This window comes from Podarcis vaucheri (assembly GCF_965113315.1).
Source record: "Podarcis vaucheri genome assembly, chromosome: 5".
Taxonomy (NCBI): Eukaryota; Metazoa; Chordata; class Lepidosauria; order Squamata; family Lacertidae; genus Podarcis; species Podarcis vaucheri.
The window spans coordinates 5229939-5250538 of record NC_138763.1 but is presented as its reverse complement, the minus strand read 5'-3'; the positions used below and the strand labels follow the sequence as shown (position 1 = coordinate 5250538).

General features: G+C 47.9%; 1 protein-coding gene and 1 long non-coding RNA gene across 6 annotated transcripts in view; one reads left to right on the top strand and one right to left on the bottom strand.

The window, feature by feature from the left end:
• The window catches only part of DIS3L2 (DIS3 like 3'-5' exoribonuclease 2), a 203649-nt gene extending 186118 nt beyond the window's left edge, over window positions 1–17531 (bottom strand). The window contains exons 1-2 of one of the 5 annotated variants that reach the window (XR_014220095.1): window positions 17439–17531; window positions 6239–6945 (exon numbers count right to left, since the gene is read on the bottom strand). Coding sequence is in view for 2 of the 5 variants with exons in the window: in XM_082223950.1 (XP_082080076.1) it covers window positions 6239–6929 (691 nt within the window). In the remaining 3 variants the exon portion in view is untranslated. Of the gene's footprint in view, window positions 1–3513; window positions 3679–6238; window positions 6946–13104; window positions 13502–17438 lie in introns of those variants that run through there. The other 4 variants (XM_082223950.1, XM_082223951.1, XM_082223952.1 and 1 more) reach the window with 4 other exon arrangements.
• Window positions 17532–17597: 66 nt separating this feature from the next.
• Window positions 17598–18034, top strand: LOC309533337. The gene is made up of 2 exons (XR_014220134.1): window positions 17598–17720; window positions 17931–18034. It is a non-coding gene; the product is annotated as an uncharacterized lncRNA (long non-coding RNA).
• Window positions 18035–20600: the final 2566 nt, after the last annotated feature.

Sequence of the window (20600 nt, the reverse complement as noted above, 5' to 3'; positions counted from 1 at the left end):
AATTCGTTCCAATTGTGCAGATAAAATATAACAGATATAAATTTGAACACTGTTAGGAAGGACAGATCGTGAAGCTGAGGCTCCAAGACTTTGGCCACCTCATGAGAAGAAAAGACTCCCTGGAAAAGACTCTGATGTTGGGAAAGATGGAGGGCACAAGGAGAAGAGGACGACAGAGGGCGAGATGGTTGGACAGTGTTCTCGAAGCTACCAGCATGAGTTTGACCAAACTGCGGGAGGCAGTGGAAGACAGGAGTGCCTGGCATGCTCTGGTCCAGGGGGTCACAAAGAGTCGGACTAAACGACTAAACAACAACAACAAGTAACCAACAGTTGGGGATGATGGTAGAGACAGAGGAGGAGGAGGAGGAGGAAGAGCAGAGAGGATAAATAAGAACTGTCAGGTGTTTGGCATACTTCATGACAACCCCAGCAAACAAGGCCTTGCTGGCTGGGGCTGATGGAAGCTGTAGTCACAAAGATATGGAGGGCATATGATAATGCACCTTTGGGAACACTGGCACAAGTTCCTCCCCTTGTTTGAGACTTTCACAGGGCTCCAATTGCTGACACTGTGTTTTGAATATGTGGTTTTAAGAACGGTAGCCCTGCACAAGAGCATGATATAAGCTCCCAAGAGAAGATCTATCCACTGTTGTACTAACACTGTTCTTGGTGCAAGCCAAAAAACATCACATCACAACTGCACAAAGTTTAGGAATGCATGCATCCCTTCCCTACCAAGAAATCAGGAGAGAAATTTGCAAAGACATTTTGAAACAATTGCAGAGTCAGTGCCATGCTATAAATCCAGACTCCCTTCTTTTCTGTATCCTATTACTCTGATTAACGTCATTTACAGATAGTAAACTGGATTTAAAGGGGGGAATTGTTTGGGGCTTGAAGATTTCCACACCAACTGATGCTCTGGCCTTCCAATAAATTGGAACCTCATAGGTCTTGGCTAGATAGATGGTTGTAGTCCCGGTTAAAAAGGCCCAGCGTCTCAAACTCCTGGGCCACCCCAGACCTAGAGATGACGTCAGGCTCAGTACCCTCAGCAGAGTCAGCATAAGATCCCACAGATCTCAGCAGAGATCAGTTGCATGCCCACCCACCAGCAATGGAACTGAATTAAATCAGCTCATTTTCCTAAGCACTTCCATTCGATCAGGAACCAGGATTAAGATAAATCTGAACAGTCTTCGGAGAAGACCGGTCTAAACAAACACAGAACGGATTTTGGTCCCTTGCGCCAAAACGCTGCTCTATAAATTACAACTCCTGGCACCTGCATGGGTTCGATAAAGCTGGGTCTGTTGAGCACATTTTGCGCAACCCCTGAGTCAACACTTCAGAAAAACTCACATTTAGTACCCGAGGACATAAGGTCCCCTGGCCCAGTTTCCACAGCAAAGAGGGCTCCACGTATTATGGCATATGACTCACCCTAAATGGACCAGAGGGGTGCAATTTTGCAATATGAAATTGTGTCCAGAGTTTATTAGATTTCTGTCTTGCAAACTGTTAACAGGGAGCTCCATCACCCTGCCAGACTCAAAGTAACCCTGAATAGCCACAGAAGCCTTCTCCAACCGACTACCCTCGAGACCAGTCCTAGCTCCAAATATCTGGAAGGAACTGGGGGAGAGGCTGAGTCAGAAATTACAGCATGCTAATATATAGCAGTGTATAAGCCACCTGCAGGAAACAAACCCCAAGCATTAGTGGTGTTCAAAGTGTCTGCTCACAGATGCCAAGTTCTCATCTTCCCATGTGAACAAGCTATAGCTTGATTTAAAAGGGGTCAAGTTTAATCACTGGTTTAAACCAGCTTTCTAATTTGTATTCTTTATTGGGTACTGTGTGTACCAATAGGTTGCTATACGAATATATGCGTGTATGTTTGCTATTAAATACAGTCTTCATTCAGCCCAGAAGCGTAACCCAAAACTTCTGGTCATACAGTCCACAGACCTACGGCACTGCACAAGCCTTCCTCAACCAGGGAATGTCCAGATATTTTGGACTTCAACTTCTGCCTGGCCTAGCCAATGCAACTGTGGACTGCAAAAGGATATCCAAAGTGAGGAGGCAGATTTCTGTTTGGTTCTCTATTTAAGCATGATCACTTGAAGACCAAGGGTCCAGAACAAAGACTGTTAGTTAACAGGGTTTTTCCAAGACACAGAAGCTAAATATTGAACATGGAAGTGAACCTCCTCATATCTAAAGATGCTCATTGGAGGACCTTACAGCAGGTGGCCATCAGGTCAAAAATCCTTTCAATAGTGGTGTAGAACTGTAGAACTTCCTTCCTAAGCAGATGTGTCTCACTCCATCTTTTTGGCCTTTGAAACTGCAAGTAAAGATGAATCTTTGGGGGTTCACTGAGTTTGTGTGCTACTGCACTTTTACTACCAGAGCAGGAGTCAAGTTAGTCAGTTGCAGAAAACACAACCAAGTCCTATGGCACCTTAAGGACTACCATCTTTAACTATCACTACTGCTTTGCTAAGAACACGAGATGAGCTTCGCCAATGAACCAGACCCAAAGCCTAGATTTTTGATAGACTAAAACAGGGTTTCCCAAATTTGGGTCTCTGGCTGTTTTTGGACTACAGTTCCCATCATCCCTGAACACTGGTCCTGCCAGCTAGGGATGATGGGAGCTGTAGTCCAAAAAAAGCTGGAGACCCAAATTTGGGAAACTCCAGGCTAAAATATTCCCATGATTTATTGAGCATGGGAATGTCACAAAAGTCCTGCTGGATCAGACCAAAGAACCACCTAGTCTGACAATCTGTTCTCACAGCAGCCAACCTGATCACCATGGGAAACCAGCAAGAAGGCTTCGTGTGCCACTGCGCTCTCCCGATTTGTGATTCTCAGCAACTGGATTCAGAGGCCATGTCTAACAGAACATCGCCATCTGGGCTAGTAGCAATTGGCAGCTTTACCCTCTTTAAATTTGTTTAAACTCGTTTTTAAGCCATTCAGGTTGCCGGCCATTACTCCACCTCGTAGCAGCAAAGTTTTAACTATGCTCTGTTTGCCCTGAAACGTCCAGCGCCCAGCACCTTCATTGTTTTGGTTGCTCTTTTCTGCCACTTTCTTGCTTCCATCTATTAGTTTTTGTTGCTGTGCTGTTCAGTCTTTATTTTGTTTTTCGTAAGGATTTCAAATACGCTGTCAGCTGCCTTGTGGATCCACAGATCAAAAGGTGGCAGTATTACTATTGCAATGGGCTGGAATCAAATATATTACACAAGATTTCAAGACACTCAATTACTCAACCCTTTGCCGGCATCATGAGAATTTCCACCTATCACCATCCTTCCGCCATTCACATATTTTCATCTTCCTGGTTAGAACAACTGAGGACTCTCCCATGGCACTTTGCCTGCCAGGAAGCTCATTTCATACCACAAAATAGCCAATAGTTTGAAACAGTCTCTCAGCATCTCATCTCCCTGTCCATCCCACAGCCAGCTCAACCTGTACAATCCACACCTCGATTTGTCTTGTGAGGAAAGCAGGAGCAAACAAGTGCCCCACCTACGCCAAGGTGCGCCTGTAGAACAGAAACTCCATGCGGCTTAAGCAAGCTTGACCTGACTGGCCGCCTGCTGCAATGGAAGGCAAAAGTCACCACCAAGCACAACTGGTGCGACGGAATCACTGCTAGCCAATCTGAGCTGTTGCTAAGGGAGGGTTCTACAAAACATCAACAGTCACTGGTCCTAGAGCTTTCTACAGCTCTTGTTCCTGGTAAGTAGCTCTCCCAATTTTGCCACTATTTGGGGCCGATGCATTTTTTAAAAAATAACATGGCTGGCGCAAGCTTCTCTTTCATCCTCACACACTCTGTTTATCCACTTACCGTATTTTTTGCACCATAACACTCAATTTTTTCCTCCTAGAAAGTAAGGGGAAATGTCTGCGCGTGTTATGGAGGGAATGCCTACGGGTGGCATGCCTATGAATTTTCCTCCTCTAAAAACTACGTGCGTGTTATGGTCGGGTGCGTGTTATAGAGCGAAAAATACGGTAGTTTAACTTGCTGCTGAATGAAACCTAGTTCTTATTCTCTTATAAAGGCAATCACACCTTGACCGGAAGGGCTATTAAGCGCTTCCAAGGGTCTTTAAAAATATAAAACCCCTTGAAGGATAAAAAGCTTGGCATGTATTCGAAAAATAAAAATTAAGAAATATAGATGAGGAAAGAGAAGTGTTGCGGTCAGTTTACAAACTTGCCTACTTCGGAAATCTGCCAATGTGGGACAGGCGATCACACAACAGATAGATACAGCAGGCAGAGGAACTTACAGAAAAGTCAAAACCCTTAAGTTTTGTGGGGCTGAGAGCCAATGTGGTGTAGTGATTAAGAGCGGTAGTCTTGCAATCTGGGGAACTGGGTTCGCGTCTCCGCTCCTCCACATGCAGCTGCTGGGTGACCTTGGGCTAGTCACACTTCTCTGAAGTCTCTCAGCCCCACTCACCTCACAGAGTGTTTGTTGTGGGGGAGGAAGGGAAAGGAGAATGTTAGCCGCTTTGAGACTCCTTAGGGTAGTGATAAAGCGGGATATCAAATCCAAACTCTTCTTCTTCTTCTTAAGCGGGAGAGGCAATGATGCTCAGTGGCTAGAAACAAGCATAGATGTGTGCCCCGATTTTGCACGTAAAATAGCTGGAATGCTTCCCTCTCGAACACAAAAAGCCCAAACTCCTAAGAAGAATTAAGCTGTGTACACATATACATTTCAAGCACATTCTTCCTCCACCCCAAGAATCCTGAGCACTGTAGTTTGTTAAGGGTGCTGGGAACTGTAGTTCTGTAAGTGGTAGACTGCAGTTCCCAAGATTCTTGGGGGGGAGGCAGGGAGGGAATGTGCTTTAAATGTATGGGGCGTGGTTTCAGCTAACTGGTCCTGCCAGCAAAAGCCAGCAAAAAGGCTTCCACCAGCTCAAAGGGGCTTTCCCACCTCACCTCCCCCTGTGCCTCCCCACAAATTGGCTTGGGAGAGGAGTCGGAGAACCACCAGAACAACACACAGTGGGATGAGAGGGGAGATGGTTCCATCAGGAAAGTGGAAATGTTTGCGCTGGTGGCATGATCTACTTAGCACTACACTGAATTCCTTCCATGGTGTGCAGGCAGACACCCACCCACCCCTGCAACCAGAGCTGGAATTAGTTCAGTGGGCTTGGACAATGCTTAAAAGAAGAGGAAGGGATGGGAAGGAGAGGGAGGGAGACCCTCCCATCACCACTGCCCACCCGTCATCGAGGGGAAGGGAAAAGAAAGCACGTAACAGATGCTAAGAATAATTATTGGTATCTGCGTAGCACTTCAGAATGCTCCAAGGGAGTAACACACAATATTTTGTTATGACCCTTACAACAATCCTGGGAGGTAGACCAGTATTATCCCAATACTGCAGATCTGCAGGTGCTGGGAGAGAGTGTGACTTGTCTGAGGCCTTGTAATGTGTTCATGGTAGAAGCAAGACCTGAGCTTCCCAATTTAGCTCAGTCTCTGGGCTACTATGCTACGCCACAACATACCTCATTTGTGGTACCCTACGCCCAGAAATGAGCTCCTAGATTGGCCTCAAACTTGACAGCAGCAGGATATCAGATTGGGGTGCTGCAGCAGTAAGATTACACAGGCAAGAGTGACAGGACCCCCTATATACAGAGGCCCAGCACCCCCTACAAAGCTGGCAACTGCTGGGACGTGCATGTAGGCCTGACGAGACCAGGGTGTGCCCCTGTTTACAAAGAGGTGCTCTGCGCGCCCTGTAATAACAAGCAGGCACAAACAAGCTCACTGCCTTGACGGCAAGCCCAAGCAAGGAATCACTGGAGCTATCTGGGATCTTGCTGATGGGTAAAGCTAGCAATACAGACCACACAGCACACGGATGAATGGTGACGGAGAGAAACAGGGCTGAAAAATATTCAAGACACCCAAACATCTGAGGCCAACGCCTAACAATTCGGTTAGAGGTGGCTTCTAAGCAACCGAAATCTATATATAGCCTATTTGTTCCTGGCTTGGGGATGCCAGCAGGTTAAACCAGCTGCAAGCCTTCAGCTGCTCTTACCACCATCATCCTTACACCAGCGATTAACACAGCACTCAAGCTGTAACAATCTCAGGTTACACAGATAAGCCACACGCTGCTATTCGCATCAACAACTGCAACCATTTAAGACACTCGGTAGCTCACCATGCATTTGGCTGGAGAAGGGACTGGCCTTCCTGGAACTCACTGCGGGCAAATCCACGCCGAACTGTCCGGCAGATACGGATCTGTCTGCTCTCTCCAAAGCGGCAGGACCGTCACTGCCGCTGCACTTGCTCCTCCAATACTCCTCTCTGCCCCTCTCTCCAGAGCTGGGGGTTTTCGGCAGAAAAGAGGCCGTTGTGGACAACGTCCTGTGGCCCCCCAACACCTGCCCTGCCCTTGCAGAGGCAGCTGCATCACCGTGGCGGTTAGGAGAGACGTCATCATCCTCTTCCTCCGCGACGTCCTCCTCGTAGTCTCCTTTCCCAGCCTCCCTTGGACGGCTCTGCCTCTTGATCAAACCTTCCTCATTCAGGCGTTCAGACTTTTCCGGCTGGCCTGGATGCAGGGCTCTGGCCAGCAAAGTCCCGGGCGCTTTCACCCCGTTTTTCGACAGGGCCTCCCTCACCAAGCCTCTTTTCAAGGACGGCTCTGCGTCCGAACCCGAGTCGTTGAGGGTCCCCTCTTCCAGCTGCAACTTCTGAGCGATGTGGTTCAGGTAGGAGCGGAACCTCCCACTGTGGTGCTTTTGCACGAGCCTAGCGTACGCGTTCTTCTGAGGGATGGCGGGCTTGCTGGGTCCATCCCTCGGAGCGTGGGCAGGAGCGCCTCGTGCACATCCTTGCGGTTCCATATCCCGGGAGTGTCACCTGCCATCAAAGGAGCGCAAACATGAGGTCGGCGTTGAGCAGAGGAGCAGTTTTACTTACTAACGTCAGAACAACTACGCGACAGGACTTCAGGAGCAAATCAGAAACAAAGAAGACAGGCAAGAAGGAAGATGTGAACGCCACGAGGACAGAGATTTGGCTCCGTTATTTTAAATGGCCCTTCCCCACATCCTTTCCCACCACTGCCGCACAGCCGCTCCTGTCTCCTTCTCACCCCTTGCCTTTTCCTGTAAGACCTATTGCAGTCGTTAAGAGTCGTCAACAGGCTCATCTCAGCTATCTGCCAATCTCCCATTCCCACCACCCTTCTGAGTAATACCCCTCCCCACCTTCTCACTATATAGAAGGATCTGGCAACTTCTGTTTCAGTGTATCTGAAGAAGTGTGCATGCACACGAAAGCTCATACCAAGAACTAACTTAGTTGGTCTTTAAGGTGCTACTGGAAGGGATTTTTTTATCCTGTCTCCGGGTCAGCCTGGTGCCCCCGTAGTTCACTTGGACTACAACTCCCATCAGCTGTGCTAGCTGGGGTTGATGGGAGTTGTAGTCCAAAGCTTCTGGAGGGCAGCAGGTTGGGGAAAGGTTGCCCTAGGTCCTGTATGAAGCTCTCATCCCACCCTTCCCTTGGTTCCTTGGCTCTCAGTTCCCCCAAACCGCCTCTCTCGCAGCCTAACCTAGCTCTCAGGGCTGTTGTGGGGATTAAATGAGGACAGGGAGAACCATGTATGCCACCCCTGAGCTCCCTGGGCAAAAAGGCAGGATACAAATGCAATAAATAAGTTCATGACAAAGATGATCAACAGTCTGGAATCTAAGCCTGCTGAGAAAAGGTTGAGGGAGTTAGGTATGTTTGGCCTAGAAAAGAGGAGACTGAGAGGAAATGCAATAAATATCTGTAGGGCTGTCGCGTGGAAGATGGAGCAAGCTTGTTTTCTGCTGCTCCGGAGGGTAGGACCTGAACCAATGGATTGAAGTTATAAGAAAGGAAATTCTGACAGGACATCTCCTTCCTTGGAGGTTTTTAAGTAGAGTTTGGATGGCCATCTGACATGGATGCTTTAGCTGAGGCTCCTGCACTGGGGGTTGGACTGGATGAGGTCTCTAGCAACTTTCTATGCTTCTATGGTTCTAAAAATAAATAATTAAAGCTCCAATAATTGTTATAAGGGCCTTCTTCTTGGGGGATAGGAATATTTGCAAAGCAATTTATCTCAAGACTTGGAAGAATGGTTTGCGTACTGGTGAAAGCCCATTTAAAGAGATGCTTAAAGAGAGTGCAAGCGGAGGTCCTTATCTGGAACGCTGGGCTTGGGATTCTCCACTGCCAAACATGCTTTCCACTACAGAGCTACAAACCTTCCCTTTAGTCTTTCTCTCTTTTTCATTTGTGAGGGGAGTGGGGAGAGAGAGAGGTAGAACGTGGTAGCAGCACTTCAATAAGTTCTGTAGTTTTATTACATCAGAAGACTCGCAATATTTAACTGGGGTAGGAGTGACCAGTTTATGACCCGAGCAGTGCATATGGCGGTATTCCAGAGAGGGAGAGACAGAGAGAGGCATCTGAGCCAAATATTTTCATCCTAGCCTTGCACAAATCATTTCAACCCACTCTGCTCCTAAGAAGAAAATGTGGCCAAGCTAAAGGAGCAGCCATCATACAAAAACAAAAACCCGATCATGTCCATTCTCAGGCTCTCCAAAAATAACCATGTTTCTTTCTTCTCACTCTCTCTCTCTCTTTCTGAAACTCTTACGACGGTTTCAACAGGAAGGGTGGAGATTCCCTTGTAAGTGGTGGAGATAGATAGAAACTTTATTTGCATTAGCCACTAGCCATAGCAATAAGATAAAATATACTGGGGATAGAGCTAAATAGTTAGCTATACAAAATACAGTGGTACCCCGCAAGACGAATGCCTCGCAAGACGGAAAACCCGCAAGACGAAAGGGTTTTCTGTTTTGGAGGCGCTTCGCAAGACGAATTTCCCTATGGGCTTGCATCGCAAGACGAAAGCCCATAGGGAAATGCTGGCGGTCGGGAGCAAAGACTTTCGCCCACAGCCGGCCTTCAGAAGAGGACCTCTTCTGAAGGCCGGCGGGGGGCAAAAGTCTTTGCTCCCCCCCGCCTGCCTCCCCCCCCCCGCCTGCCCCGGGCGATCTTAAAATGCTGGCGGGCGGGAGCGAAGCGTTCGCTGCCGACCCCCAGCATTTTAAAATCTCCAAGGGACAGCAGAGAAGTCTCTGTCCCGGGGAGATTTTAAAATGCTGGGGGTCGGCAGCGCTTCGCTCCTGACCCCCAGCATTTTAAAACGCTGTTCCGAAGGGGGGGGGCGGGGACACCTGCCCCAGCCGCCCCACTTCGGAAAGCTTTTCCATAGTGGGGAGGGGGGGCGGGGACACCTGCCCCAGCCGCCCCACTTCGGAAAGCTTTTCCGAAGTGGGGAGGGGGGCGGGGACATCTGCCCCAGCCGCCCCACTTCGGAAAGCTTTTCCGAAGTGGGGAGGGGGGACGGGGACACCTGACCCAGCCGCCCCACTTCGGAAAGCTTTTCCGAAGTGGGGAGGGGGGGCGGGGACACCTGACCCAGCCGCCCCACTTCGGAAAGCTTTTCCGAAGTGGGGAGGGGGGGCGGGGACACCTGACCCAGCCGCCCCACTTCGGAAAGCTTTTCCGAAGTGGGGAGGGGGGGCGGGGACGCCTGCCCCAGCCGCCCCACTTCAGAAAGCTGTTCCGAAGTGGGGAGGGGGGGCGGGGACGCCTGCCCCAGCCGCCCCACTTCGGAAAGCTGTTCTGAAGTGGGGCGGGGGGCGGGAACACCTTCTGAAGGCGGGCAGGGGGCGAAAGTCTTTGTCCCCCCTGCCTGCCTTCCAAGGGGCTTTTAAATCGCCCCAGACAGCGGAGAAGTCCTCCGCTGTCCGGGGCGATTTTAAAATGCCGCCCGCCAGCATTTTAAGATCGCCCCGGACAGCGGAGAAGTCCTCCGCTGTCCCGGGGTTTTTTAAAATGCTGGGGGTGGGAAGAAAAGCCCTTGTCCCCCCCCCCACCAGCCTTCAGAAGAGGTCCGGGGACAGACTGTCCCCGGACCTGGTCTGAAGGCGGTTTCCCTAGGAACGCATTAATTGATTTTCAATGCATTCCTATGGGAAACCGTGCATCGCAAGACGAAAAAACCGCAAGACGAAGAGACTTGCGGAACGAATTAATTTCGTCTTGCGAGGCACCACTGTAAGTTCTGGAGGTTTACATCAATACAAACCTCATGTGGTAAACTCCAGCAACTGAGGACAGCACCATTCCTCAATCCCGTATGGACCACCCTGATCATTTAATTGCACAGCAGTGTCGACTAGTGAACAGGACACAGGGCAGAGTAAGACAAGCAGACGATAGTTCTCTGTCCCAAGTAACTTCCAGCCAACTTTCGATTCAGGGGTGGAGGCAGGACTGACAGGCAAGAGGGTTCGGCCAAGTTATTATAACCTTAAAACAGTAGAAATCCTCAAGGGAGCTCAGTGCAAAAGCACTAAAAATGTAATTATTCATCAGCAGTTAAAACCAATACACACACAGTACAGGAGGAAGAGGCTCCAGATCTTTGCAACAGAGTCACACCAGCTAGATATCTTCCTTCCCTCTTTCAGGAATGGGCAATCTGTGCCACTTCAGATATTCTTGGACCAAAGATGCCATCATCTCTGACTGTGGGCCTGCTAGCTGGGACAGGTGGGACAATATCTGGAAAGCCACAGATTCCCCTTCCCTGGTATATATGAAGTAAAACTAAACGGAAATGGAATGAGCTACAAAGTGAGGATCAAACTGCACACAAAACACCAGGGCTGGGCGATGTATCAATACACAGTCCAAAATCGGTTGAAGACCACATCGTGATAACAGTTTCATAATATTTGACATGGGACTTCCGGGTTAGCGCCAACGGTAATGGCGGAATTCCTCTGAATAAGAGGAACCCGCTCCGTGGAAATCGGGTCTGGTCGCCGCGGCAAAGGCGGAGACCCTTCAAAAATCACAGGCAGGTGAAGCCTGTGAACGTGGGATTCGGCGGGCACCATCAGCGCCTCCCCTACTCGCGGGGAGACCCATTTTTGGGGATCCGGAGCAAAGTGGGGTGAGCGGCACGGTGCTTTGAATCGACTGCTACTTTCACGGAGTGAAGCCGCACAGCCGTTGCCGGAGAGCGCTGACTTTTTCCTGTGGACACTTGGATCTAAAAGTAACTACCCGTGAGTAAAGTGAAGAATCGGAGTTTTAAAAGTTGAATTTGGCAACAAACGGGGGGAGGCTTAAAACAGGAAGTCCGCCTTCCTCCTTTGTAAATAGTCGGAAGCAAACAGGCTTAAGCTAAAGCGTTGGAAGTCTATCTTAAACGTTCAACTTTCCAGCATTAAAAATAGCAACCCCCCCCCCTTGGAAGCAGGAGAAGAGGGGGGGAGTCTTGGACAATATTTGCCTGCAAAAAGAGAGGGAAAGAAGCTAAATTTCCATCGCTCAGAACCTGGGAACGGGCTGCCATTGAGCTATTAAGACTGTTGTACTTTGGAGTGTTGCATAGACTGTGAATAGACCGTTTATTGACAGCTAGTGAAACAAGAGTGATACATTGTCTCAATTATCCTCTTCTGACTACAAAAAGGGCTAAAAGGAGTAAAAGCAACTGAGTAAAAGTAATTGAGACTTGATACTAAATATACTGGTGCAACTGTGTTTTTAAAAAAGTGACATTTTGGACATGGGCACAAGATGTAGGACATAACATTATGATGGCTGATTGGGAACAGTTATGGACCACAGGTATGAAGTTTACGGCATGTAATTCCTTAAAAGACAATCTAATGAAAATGATCTATAGGTGGTACATAACACCAGTCAAGCTTGCAAAAATCTACCATTTGCCTGACAACAAATGCTGGAAATGTAAGGAGACTGAAGGTACATTCTTTCTCCTTTGGTGGACATGCCCAAGGATTAAGAACTTCTGGGAGATGATTTATAATGAAATGAAAAAGGTATTTAAATATACCTTCCTGAAGAAACCAGAGGCCTTTCTCCTGGGCATGGTCGGCCAATTGGTGCCAAAGAAGAATAGAACTTTTTTTATGTATGCTACAACAGCAGCAAGAATACTCATCGCAAAGCACTGGAAGACACAAGATTTACCCACCCGGGAAGAATGGCAGATGAAGCTGATGGACTACATGGAATTGGTGGAAATGACTGGCAGAATCCGAAACCAGGGAGAAGAGTTGGTGGGAAAAGATTGGAAAAAAATCAAAGTATATTTACAGAAATATTGTAAAATTAATGAATGTTAGAAGGATGCTGGAATGAAGCTACATAGTTTTAGCAGAGATGTTATAAAGAACTAAGTAAAAATAGATTGTTAATGGGCCAAAGTGTAAAATTTAAGGTCAGATTGTGTTAAGATAAATTATAGAACAAAAATTGAGAAAGATGGAAAGGATTTGCTGAAATAGCTAATTGAACAAGAATACAAAAAAGGGAGGTGTGAGGAGGTCGATGATACAAGTAAATGAAAGGTAGAGATATAGAGATATTGGATGTGTTTTTTTGAATGTTTTTGCTTTTCTTGTTGTTTTGTTGTATTGTTCTTTTTTTCTTTGTTTTTTTCTCTTTTTTCTTGATGTATTGTGAACTTTTTATTGTTTTCTTCTTCTTTTTCTGTAACTATTAAACTCTTAATAAATATCTTTTTTTAAAAAATTGACATGGCAATAAATCACGGGTCACAATGTGTGCCTGTGCTATGTAAAAATTGTAGTATGGGAAAAACCATGAAGCCAGTCATCACTTCTCTCGTGATTCCTACTGCCCCTGTTGTTCTGTATTATTTTTATTAGAAATGGCTGTAACAACAGGTTAAAGGCAAGTAAAAATGTGTCAGCTTTAGACCCTTAAGTCTACGTAACCTACGCATCCTTATTTCAGACGTCGTGATATATCGGCATACTGCAATGTTTAGTGGATGATATATCATGAGGCTGAAAAGCAGGTATCACCCAGCCCTGACACGTGTCTGCTCCAATCACACATAAATTGGGGGGCACCTGAGAGAAAAGAGCTGAACCCTCCCCTTCATTCCCAGCAATCTCTCACCTGAACACTCCTTTCTCCTTCAGGCACCCCTTGTGGTGCCAGGGTCAGACCCACTCATCTCCATGTGGGGCTTCATGGTGTCAACATATTTCAGAGATGTGTGACGTTCAGGAGGAAAGCTTATCACAGCAGCAGATATTTCCCAGTGACCTACACCTCTGAGCTCAACCAGCAACCACCCTTTTACTTGCATAAACAGCTGCATGCGGGTAGATATTTACAATTCCAGGAAAAAGCAATGGGGGTCCACAGCCACACAGCCCAACACACCTGCCCCCACCAACCAAACACAGGTCCATTGGCTCACCAGCACATGCAGACCAGAAAGTTTCACAAGCAGAGTGAAAGTACAAAGGAAAAGGCAGCACCTTGCAGAGGAAACGGTTCTGCGCGTCTCACAAAGGAGTATCCAACTGCATACAAGCCATCAAGCTCCCACACAAACACACACACCCCAGAGTCTCTATCTCATTGGACTGGGGGTATGGGTGGGGGCAAGGGGAGCGATTCCTTCAGACCTTTAATATCGTCCTCAAGGAGGCTCACAGTAAAAATAGAAAAGGTTATTAAGTATGGCCAGTGCTATAATCACACCCAGATACTTAATATAAGTATTCCCAAAACAAAATTATACAGAGGATGTAGTGTTGCCCCACCCAACTTCATGCTTTTATGCTGTGGCAGTCCAGGATGACCCAAAAAATGGGTGGAGTGAACACCCTCACTTGTGGTGCAAAGGAGATCAAAGTTCTTCCTAACACAGCAAGCCATTATAAATGACTAGACACTGGAAGATAGCTCCTTTTTTGTTGTTTCAAACTCAGTGGGGTTTTTTGCATCCCACAAATGGAACGTCTATATACAGTGTACTTCGGAATACCAGATCCCAAAACACTAGAAAATGGGCTTTGGCCTGATCTACATTTTCAGTTCTTTGGGGATATCCAATCAGCACAAGGGCACACAGGCTGCCCTGATTAGGAGAAAGTTGCTGTCACTCACCCTTTTGACCCAAGAAAGAAAGAAGACAGTCAAGCAAGGAAAAAAACACCCATCTCCCTGGGCAACAATGCCCTCCTTTCTAGGAAACTCATCTCAATACACTATATCCCCTTGCAATGACAAATACTGGGTGTCCCCAAGGCAGCAGATCAAAGCTGCATTAGGCCCAAGCTGCAGCCTTTGCTGTATGTTGTAACAAGTAAATATAATGGACAAGTCCCTGCCCTTCAGAGTTTGCAATCACAGGGGAGGCAAGAAACGAAGGGGAAGAAAATGGAGGCAGGGACAAACAAGGGAAGAATATGTATTTATTTCAGTTACAATATACTAAAGTCTTAGCTATGGTATATATATAGTAGGGTAAGTCCCATGCCTTGCTAGAAGTATAACAAGTGGAAACAGGCAGCAAGCAGCCACAGAAAGAGGGGGAAAGAAAAGAGTTTCAGCACATTGTTGTTCTTGTTAGGAATTCTGGCCAGAGTATAATGTTTGAACCCCTCTGGAGTACAAGAAATAATCACAAATTGAATTAGATAGACCCTTACATATTTCTCATACCCTGGGGGGTCAGTCATAGCTTTGTGGCAGAGGATCTGCTTTGCATGCAAAATCCCGAGTTCAATTCCTACCAGCTTCTCCAGGTAGAACCCGTAGGGACTCTTGTCTAAAACCCTAGAGAGGCACTTCCTATGTCAATGTGGACAATACTGAGCTGCATGGCACAACACTACAAGGTGGTTTCCAATGTTCACACCAAGAATTCCCTATACCGGATGCCTGGGAGGTTGCCTGATCCTGAGGAGGTTACTCTCCCTCTGAAGGAGCACGTAGGCAGTTTGTAGGTACTTCTGCATCCATTGCTGTCGGTTGAGGCTCAGTTGGCCTCACTGGCCTGGAGTGCCTTCCATTGACTTGGCCCAGCTGTTCCCTTATCTGGAAAGGGATAGCCTAACTTCTGTCCTCTATGCTCTGGTAACCACTAGGTTAGCTTACTGCCACACATTATACGTGGGGCTGCCTCTGAAGATGGTTCAGAAATTACAGCTGGTGAAGAATTTGGCAGCCAGATTGCTCACCGGGACAAGACGGTTTGAGCATATTACACCAATCCTGGTCCGACTGCGCTGGCTGCCAATGCGTTTTCGGGCCCGATTCAAAGTGCTGGTTTTGTCCTATAAGCCTTAAATGGCTCAGGACTGCAGTAAGTCAAGGAATACCTCTCCTCATATGAACCAATTCGGACCCTGTGATCATCATCTGAGGCCTTTCTTCATGTGCCTCCTCTGTGAGAGGTCCAAAGGCCAACAACATGAGAACAGGCCTCTTTTGTGGTAGCTCCCGTTTGAGGAATGCTCTCACCAGGGATGCTCACCTGGTGTCTTCATTATACACCTTTAGGCACCAGACAAAAACGTTCCTATTATCTCAATACATGGCCTTTAATCTGTGGGGGTATTGTTTTTGATTGTTATTATGGAATGCATTTTGTGTCTCTACATTGTAAACGGCCCTGTAATCTTTGGGCAAAGGGTGGTATAGAAATTTAAATAATAATAATTAATCTTTGCGTTCTCTCTCCTCACACAGGCTCCTCCATCACATATTGCACAAGACTCATATTTGCCTGCTATATTTATTTACTCAGCAGCAGCTTGTCCTGCACAGCCTTCTTTAGAGGCGGGCACATGCCCTGGAACTGACACCAATAGCTTCCTTTTATTTATATACATAGTTTTTCAATTTTACAGTACAGTGGTGCCTCGCAAGACGAAAAGAATCCGTTCTGTGATTCTCTTCGTCTAGCGGTTTTTTCGTCTTGCAAAGCAAGCCCATTGAAGGATTAGCGGATTAGCGCTATTAGCGGCTTTTAACAGCTTATCTGCTGATCGGATCAGCTGATAAGCGGCTTAGCGGCTTAGAAAAAGGGGGGAGGGGGGGAAACCAGCAGGAACTCGCAAGACATTGTCGTCTTGCGAAGCAAGCCCATAGGAAATTCATTTTGCGAAGCACCTCCAAAACGGAAAACTCTTTCGTCTAGCGAGTTTTCCGTCTTGTGAGGCATTCGTCTTGCGGGGCACCACTGTAGTTATTATTTGTATGCCTAGCTGTACTTGTAGCTCAAAGACATTCAGGCACACTGCTATTTAGGCAAAACAGTTTCAGAAGGAGAGGGGTAGGAAGGGGTTTGCGTGCTCAACCGCATGTGTGAACACATTAATTACACTTTTTTAAAAAAATTCACCAAAGGAAAATTAGGGACTGAGCTCGAAGTCCAGAAAACAGAGCTGTTCCAGGGACCCCCCCCCCCTCCATCCCCACAATTCCACTCTGGTCATAGTGTTTTTCTCTCTGCTGAGTTGTATTAACACCACCTTTAACATTTGTTTCATGATTTATGTTTGACGTTTTTGGATTTCACTGCCGATGTTGCAAAAACCATTCCAGGCACACAGGACAAACAAGCAAAGACAAAGAAAAACACACTCTGAAGTGAACAGGGGCAAACAGGTAGGCAAGTCAGACACCATGCACGCATAAGGCAATACAGCACACCGAACAGTGGAAGGATAAGAATTTGCAAAATCCCTTTTTAAAATAGAAAGAAAAAGAAAAAAGGTGGAGGGGTAATTGATTCGGTACCCAGGGCTACGGAAGGCCCTGGGAAAGCGCATAGCTCAGTAGGCAAAGCACCTGCCTTCAGCCTTTCTCAACCTGTGGGTCCCCCGATGTTGTTGAACTACAACCCAAATCACCCCCAGCTAGCAAGGCCAGAGCTCAGGGATGATTTGTAGTCCAACAACATCTGGGGACCCACAGGTTGAGAACCGCCTAAGTTCACCCCCTGCTCAGCATCCCCAGGTAGTACCGGGAGAGACAGACACAGGCCCCCGCCTGATACCCTGGAGTGCCGCTGCCAGTGCGTGCAGGCAATACTGGGCCGAGTGAACCTGTGGCCTGACTCAGAACAAGGCAGAAGAGCCGTAGCCTAGTGGTTAGCGCACCCCAGGCCCAACCCCCACGTGGCATCGCCAGGGAGGGCTGGGGGAGACCCCGGAGAGCTGCTGCCAGCCCGTGCAGGCAACGCTACGCTAGATGGGGCGGCGGCCTGGCTCGGTGTGAGGCAGCTTCCCGGGGGCAACTGGGGCTGGGGGGGGTCGAAGCCCACCGGGGTCCTCCCCCCCCCACACACCCACCCGCGACCCAGACCCAGTCCTGGAGCCAGTCGGGGAAGGCAACGAGGGGAAAGGCCCAGCCCCATGGCCACAAGCGGCGGCGCCCCCCCCCCGCAAACGGGCAATGAGCCCCCCACACACCCCCTGCCCCTCACTCACCTGCCCCAAACTCCCCACTCGCATCACTGAGGAGCCTTCAAAGGTTCCCCCACTTCCTGCCTCCTCTCTACTTCCGGGTCAGGCGTGGCTCTACGGGCAGCGGCAGGGCCCAAAAGCCCGCGGGGCGCGAAGCCGCACCTCGCGGCGCGAAGGTTCGAGGAGAGCGCGCAGGCGCGAAGCCCCGCTGGCCTGGGGTGGCCTCGGGCGGCCGGGCGCCCCTTGCAAGCGGACATTACCGTATTCCCTCGAAAGCAGGGACCGCACAACTCGCTTCGTTTGCACGTGCGTTTTTGTATTTATTTACTTAGCTTCTATCGGTTTATTTGTGCGTTTACGTTTATTTCCTTAGCTTCCAGTTATATATGTATATGCTTATTATTTATTAATTGTCTATACGTGTTCGGGTGTCTGTGTTTCTATTAATATATATAGTTAGCTTAGGTTGGTTGGTTATATATTTATTTACAGCCGCCTTTTTTTCCCCCCTGACAGGGACTCGAGGTCGTTTACCGATTACAGCCAAGAACCGCTAAAAACAAAGGAAAAACCATCGTTGTAAAAGCAAACGATTGTTTGTTTAAATTAAATGCATTTTTGAATTACTTAATATTTATTTTTATTTTATTTTTAAAGAAAAAGCGCCCAAGCAGTTTGCAAAAATAAGTTATGAAGGGCCTAAATAATAGAGATAGCCAGATACATTTTCCAGGAATAAGTCCCTTTCGATCCCCCAATATGTTTGCTGAGGATCCTTGTTTATTGTTTATGGAAAACAAGTTCTGTGTGTCTTAATGTCTGCAAGGAGTGTGTTTGCTACAGCATGGAAGAATGTCCTGAAACAAAAATAAATTAGACACCACTAGGAAAACGTGGGAGTAGCTGAATGTGGTTAAACTAACAATGTTGAAGGATAAGAAAGAACATGTGGGAGTGTTGAATCAATGGAATCCGGTGAGTGTGCGTCTGAAAGAAAACAGGGAATATCCAGAAGTGGAGCAGAAGATTTGTTACTACAACCGATGACTGAAGATCTATGAATGTAGCACCTTGACAAATTCTTTTTTAGGGTGTAAAGCACATGAGCAAAGTACATGACTTTAGATATCAGTTATGTGAAGAAAATGGGACGCGGGTGGCGCTGTGGGTAAAAGCCTCAGCGCCTAGGGCTTGCCGATCGAAAGGTCGGCGGTTCGAATCCCCGCGGCGGGGTGCGCTCCCGTTGCTCGGTCCCAGCGCCTGCCAACCTAGCAGTTCGAAAGCACCCCCGGGTGCAAGTAGATAAATAGGTACCGCTTACCAGCGGGAAGGTAAACGGCGTTCCGTGTGCTGCGCTGGCTCGCCAGGTGCAGCTTTGTCACGCTGGCCACGTGACCCGGAAGTGTCTCCGGACAGCGCTGGCCCCCGGCCTATAGATGTGAGATGGGCGCACAAACCCCAGAGTCTGTCAAGACTGGCCCGCTCGGGCAGGGGTACCTTTACCTTTATGTGAAGAAAAACATGTTGAATGTTGTGCGGCTCTGATCACATTTTGACAAATTATTACAGTGGTGCCCCACAAGACGAATGCCTCGCAAAACGGAAAACTCTCTAGACGAAAGAGTTTTCCGTTTTGGCGTTGCTTCGCAAAACGAATTTCCTATGGGCTTGCTTCGCAAGACGACAATGTCTTGCGAGTTCCTGCTGGTTTTTTTCCCTTCCCCCCCCCTTTTTCTAAGGCGCTAAGGTGCTTATCAGCTGATCCGATCAGCAGATAAGCCGCTAAAAGCCGCTAATAGCGCTAATCCGTCAATGGGCTTGCTTCGCAAGACGAAAAAACCGCTAGACGAAGAGAATCACAGAACGGATTCTTTTCGTCTTGCGAGGCACCACTGTATCATTATCATTTATTAAAGCTGTATACTGCCCTTCAGGGCAGTTCGCAACATAAAATCACGATATAAAAATCACAAAATACATAATAAAAATGAAATCAAAGGCAGACCCAATCATTACCACTTCCACAACACATTTAAAGGGGCATTGAATGACAATCAACCAAAGGCCTGGTTAAAGAGGAACGTTTTTGCCGGGCGCTTAAAGGTGTATAATGAAGGCATCAGTCAAGCATCCCTGGGGAGGACATTTCACAAATGGAGCCACTGCAGAAAAGGCCCTGTTCTTGTGTTGCCACCCTCTGGACCTCTTGTGGAGGAGGCACATGAAGAAGGGCCTCTGATGATGATCAGAGGGTCTGGGTCAGTTCCTATGGGGAGAAGTGGTCCTTGAGGTATTGCAGTCCTGGGCCATTTAAGGCTTTATAGGTCAAAACCTGCACTGAATTGGGCACAGAAACTAATTGGCAGCCGGTGGAGTCGGACCAGGATCAGCGTAATATGCTCAAACCGTCTTGTCCCAGTGAGCAACCAGGCCATTGAATTCTGTACCAGCTGAAGTTTCTGAACCGTCTTCAGAGGCAGCCCTACATATAAAACATTGCAGTAATCTAACCTAGAGATTACTAGAGCATAGACAGTAGTTAGACTATCCCTGTCCAGATAGGGGCGTAGCTGGATCACCAGCTGAAGCTGATGGAAGGCACTCCAAGCCACTGAGGCCACCTGAGCCTTGAGCGACAGCAAGTGATCCAGGAGGACCCCCAAGCTATGTACCCGATCCTTCAGAGGGAGAGCAACCCCATCAAGAGCAGGCAACCTCCCCGACATCCAGTCTAGGGAACTGCCCACTAGCAGTGCCTCCATCTAATCTGGATTGAACTTCAGTTTGTTAGCTCTCATTTGGTGCATTAGTGAGGCATTAGTGAGGAAGTCCAGCACTTCCACTGCCTCACCTGCCGATGTAAAGGAGAAGTAGAGCTGTGTGTCATCAGCATATTGTTGACAACATACTCCAGAACGCCAGATAATCCCACTCAATGGTTTCATGTAGATTTTAAGCAGCGTAGGGCATGGGTAGGCAAACTAAGGCCTGGGGGCCGGATCCAGCCCAATCGCCTTCTAAATCCGGCCCACGGACGGTCCAGGAATCAGCGTCTTTTTACGTGAGTAGAATGTGTGCTTTTATTTAAAATGCCTCTCTGGGTTATTTGTGGGGCATAAGAATTCATTCATATACTTTTTTTCAAAATATAGTCCAGTCCCCCACAAGGTGCACCAGCCCACGGCT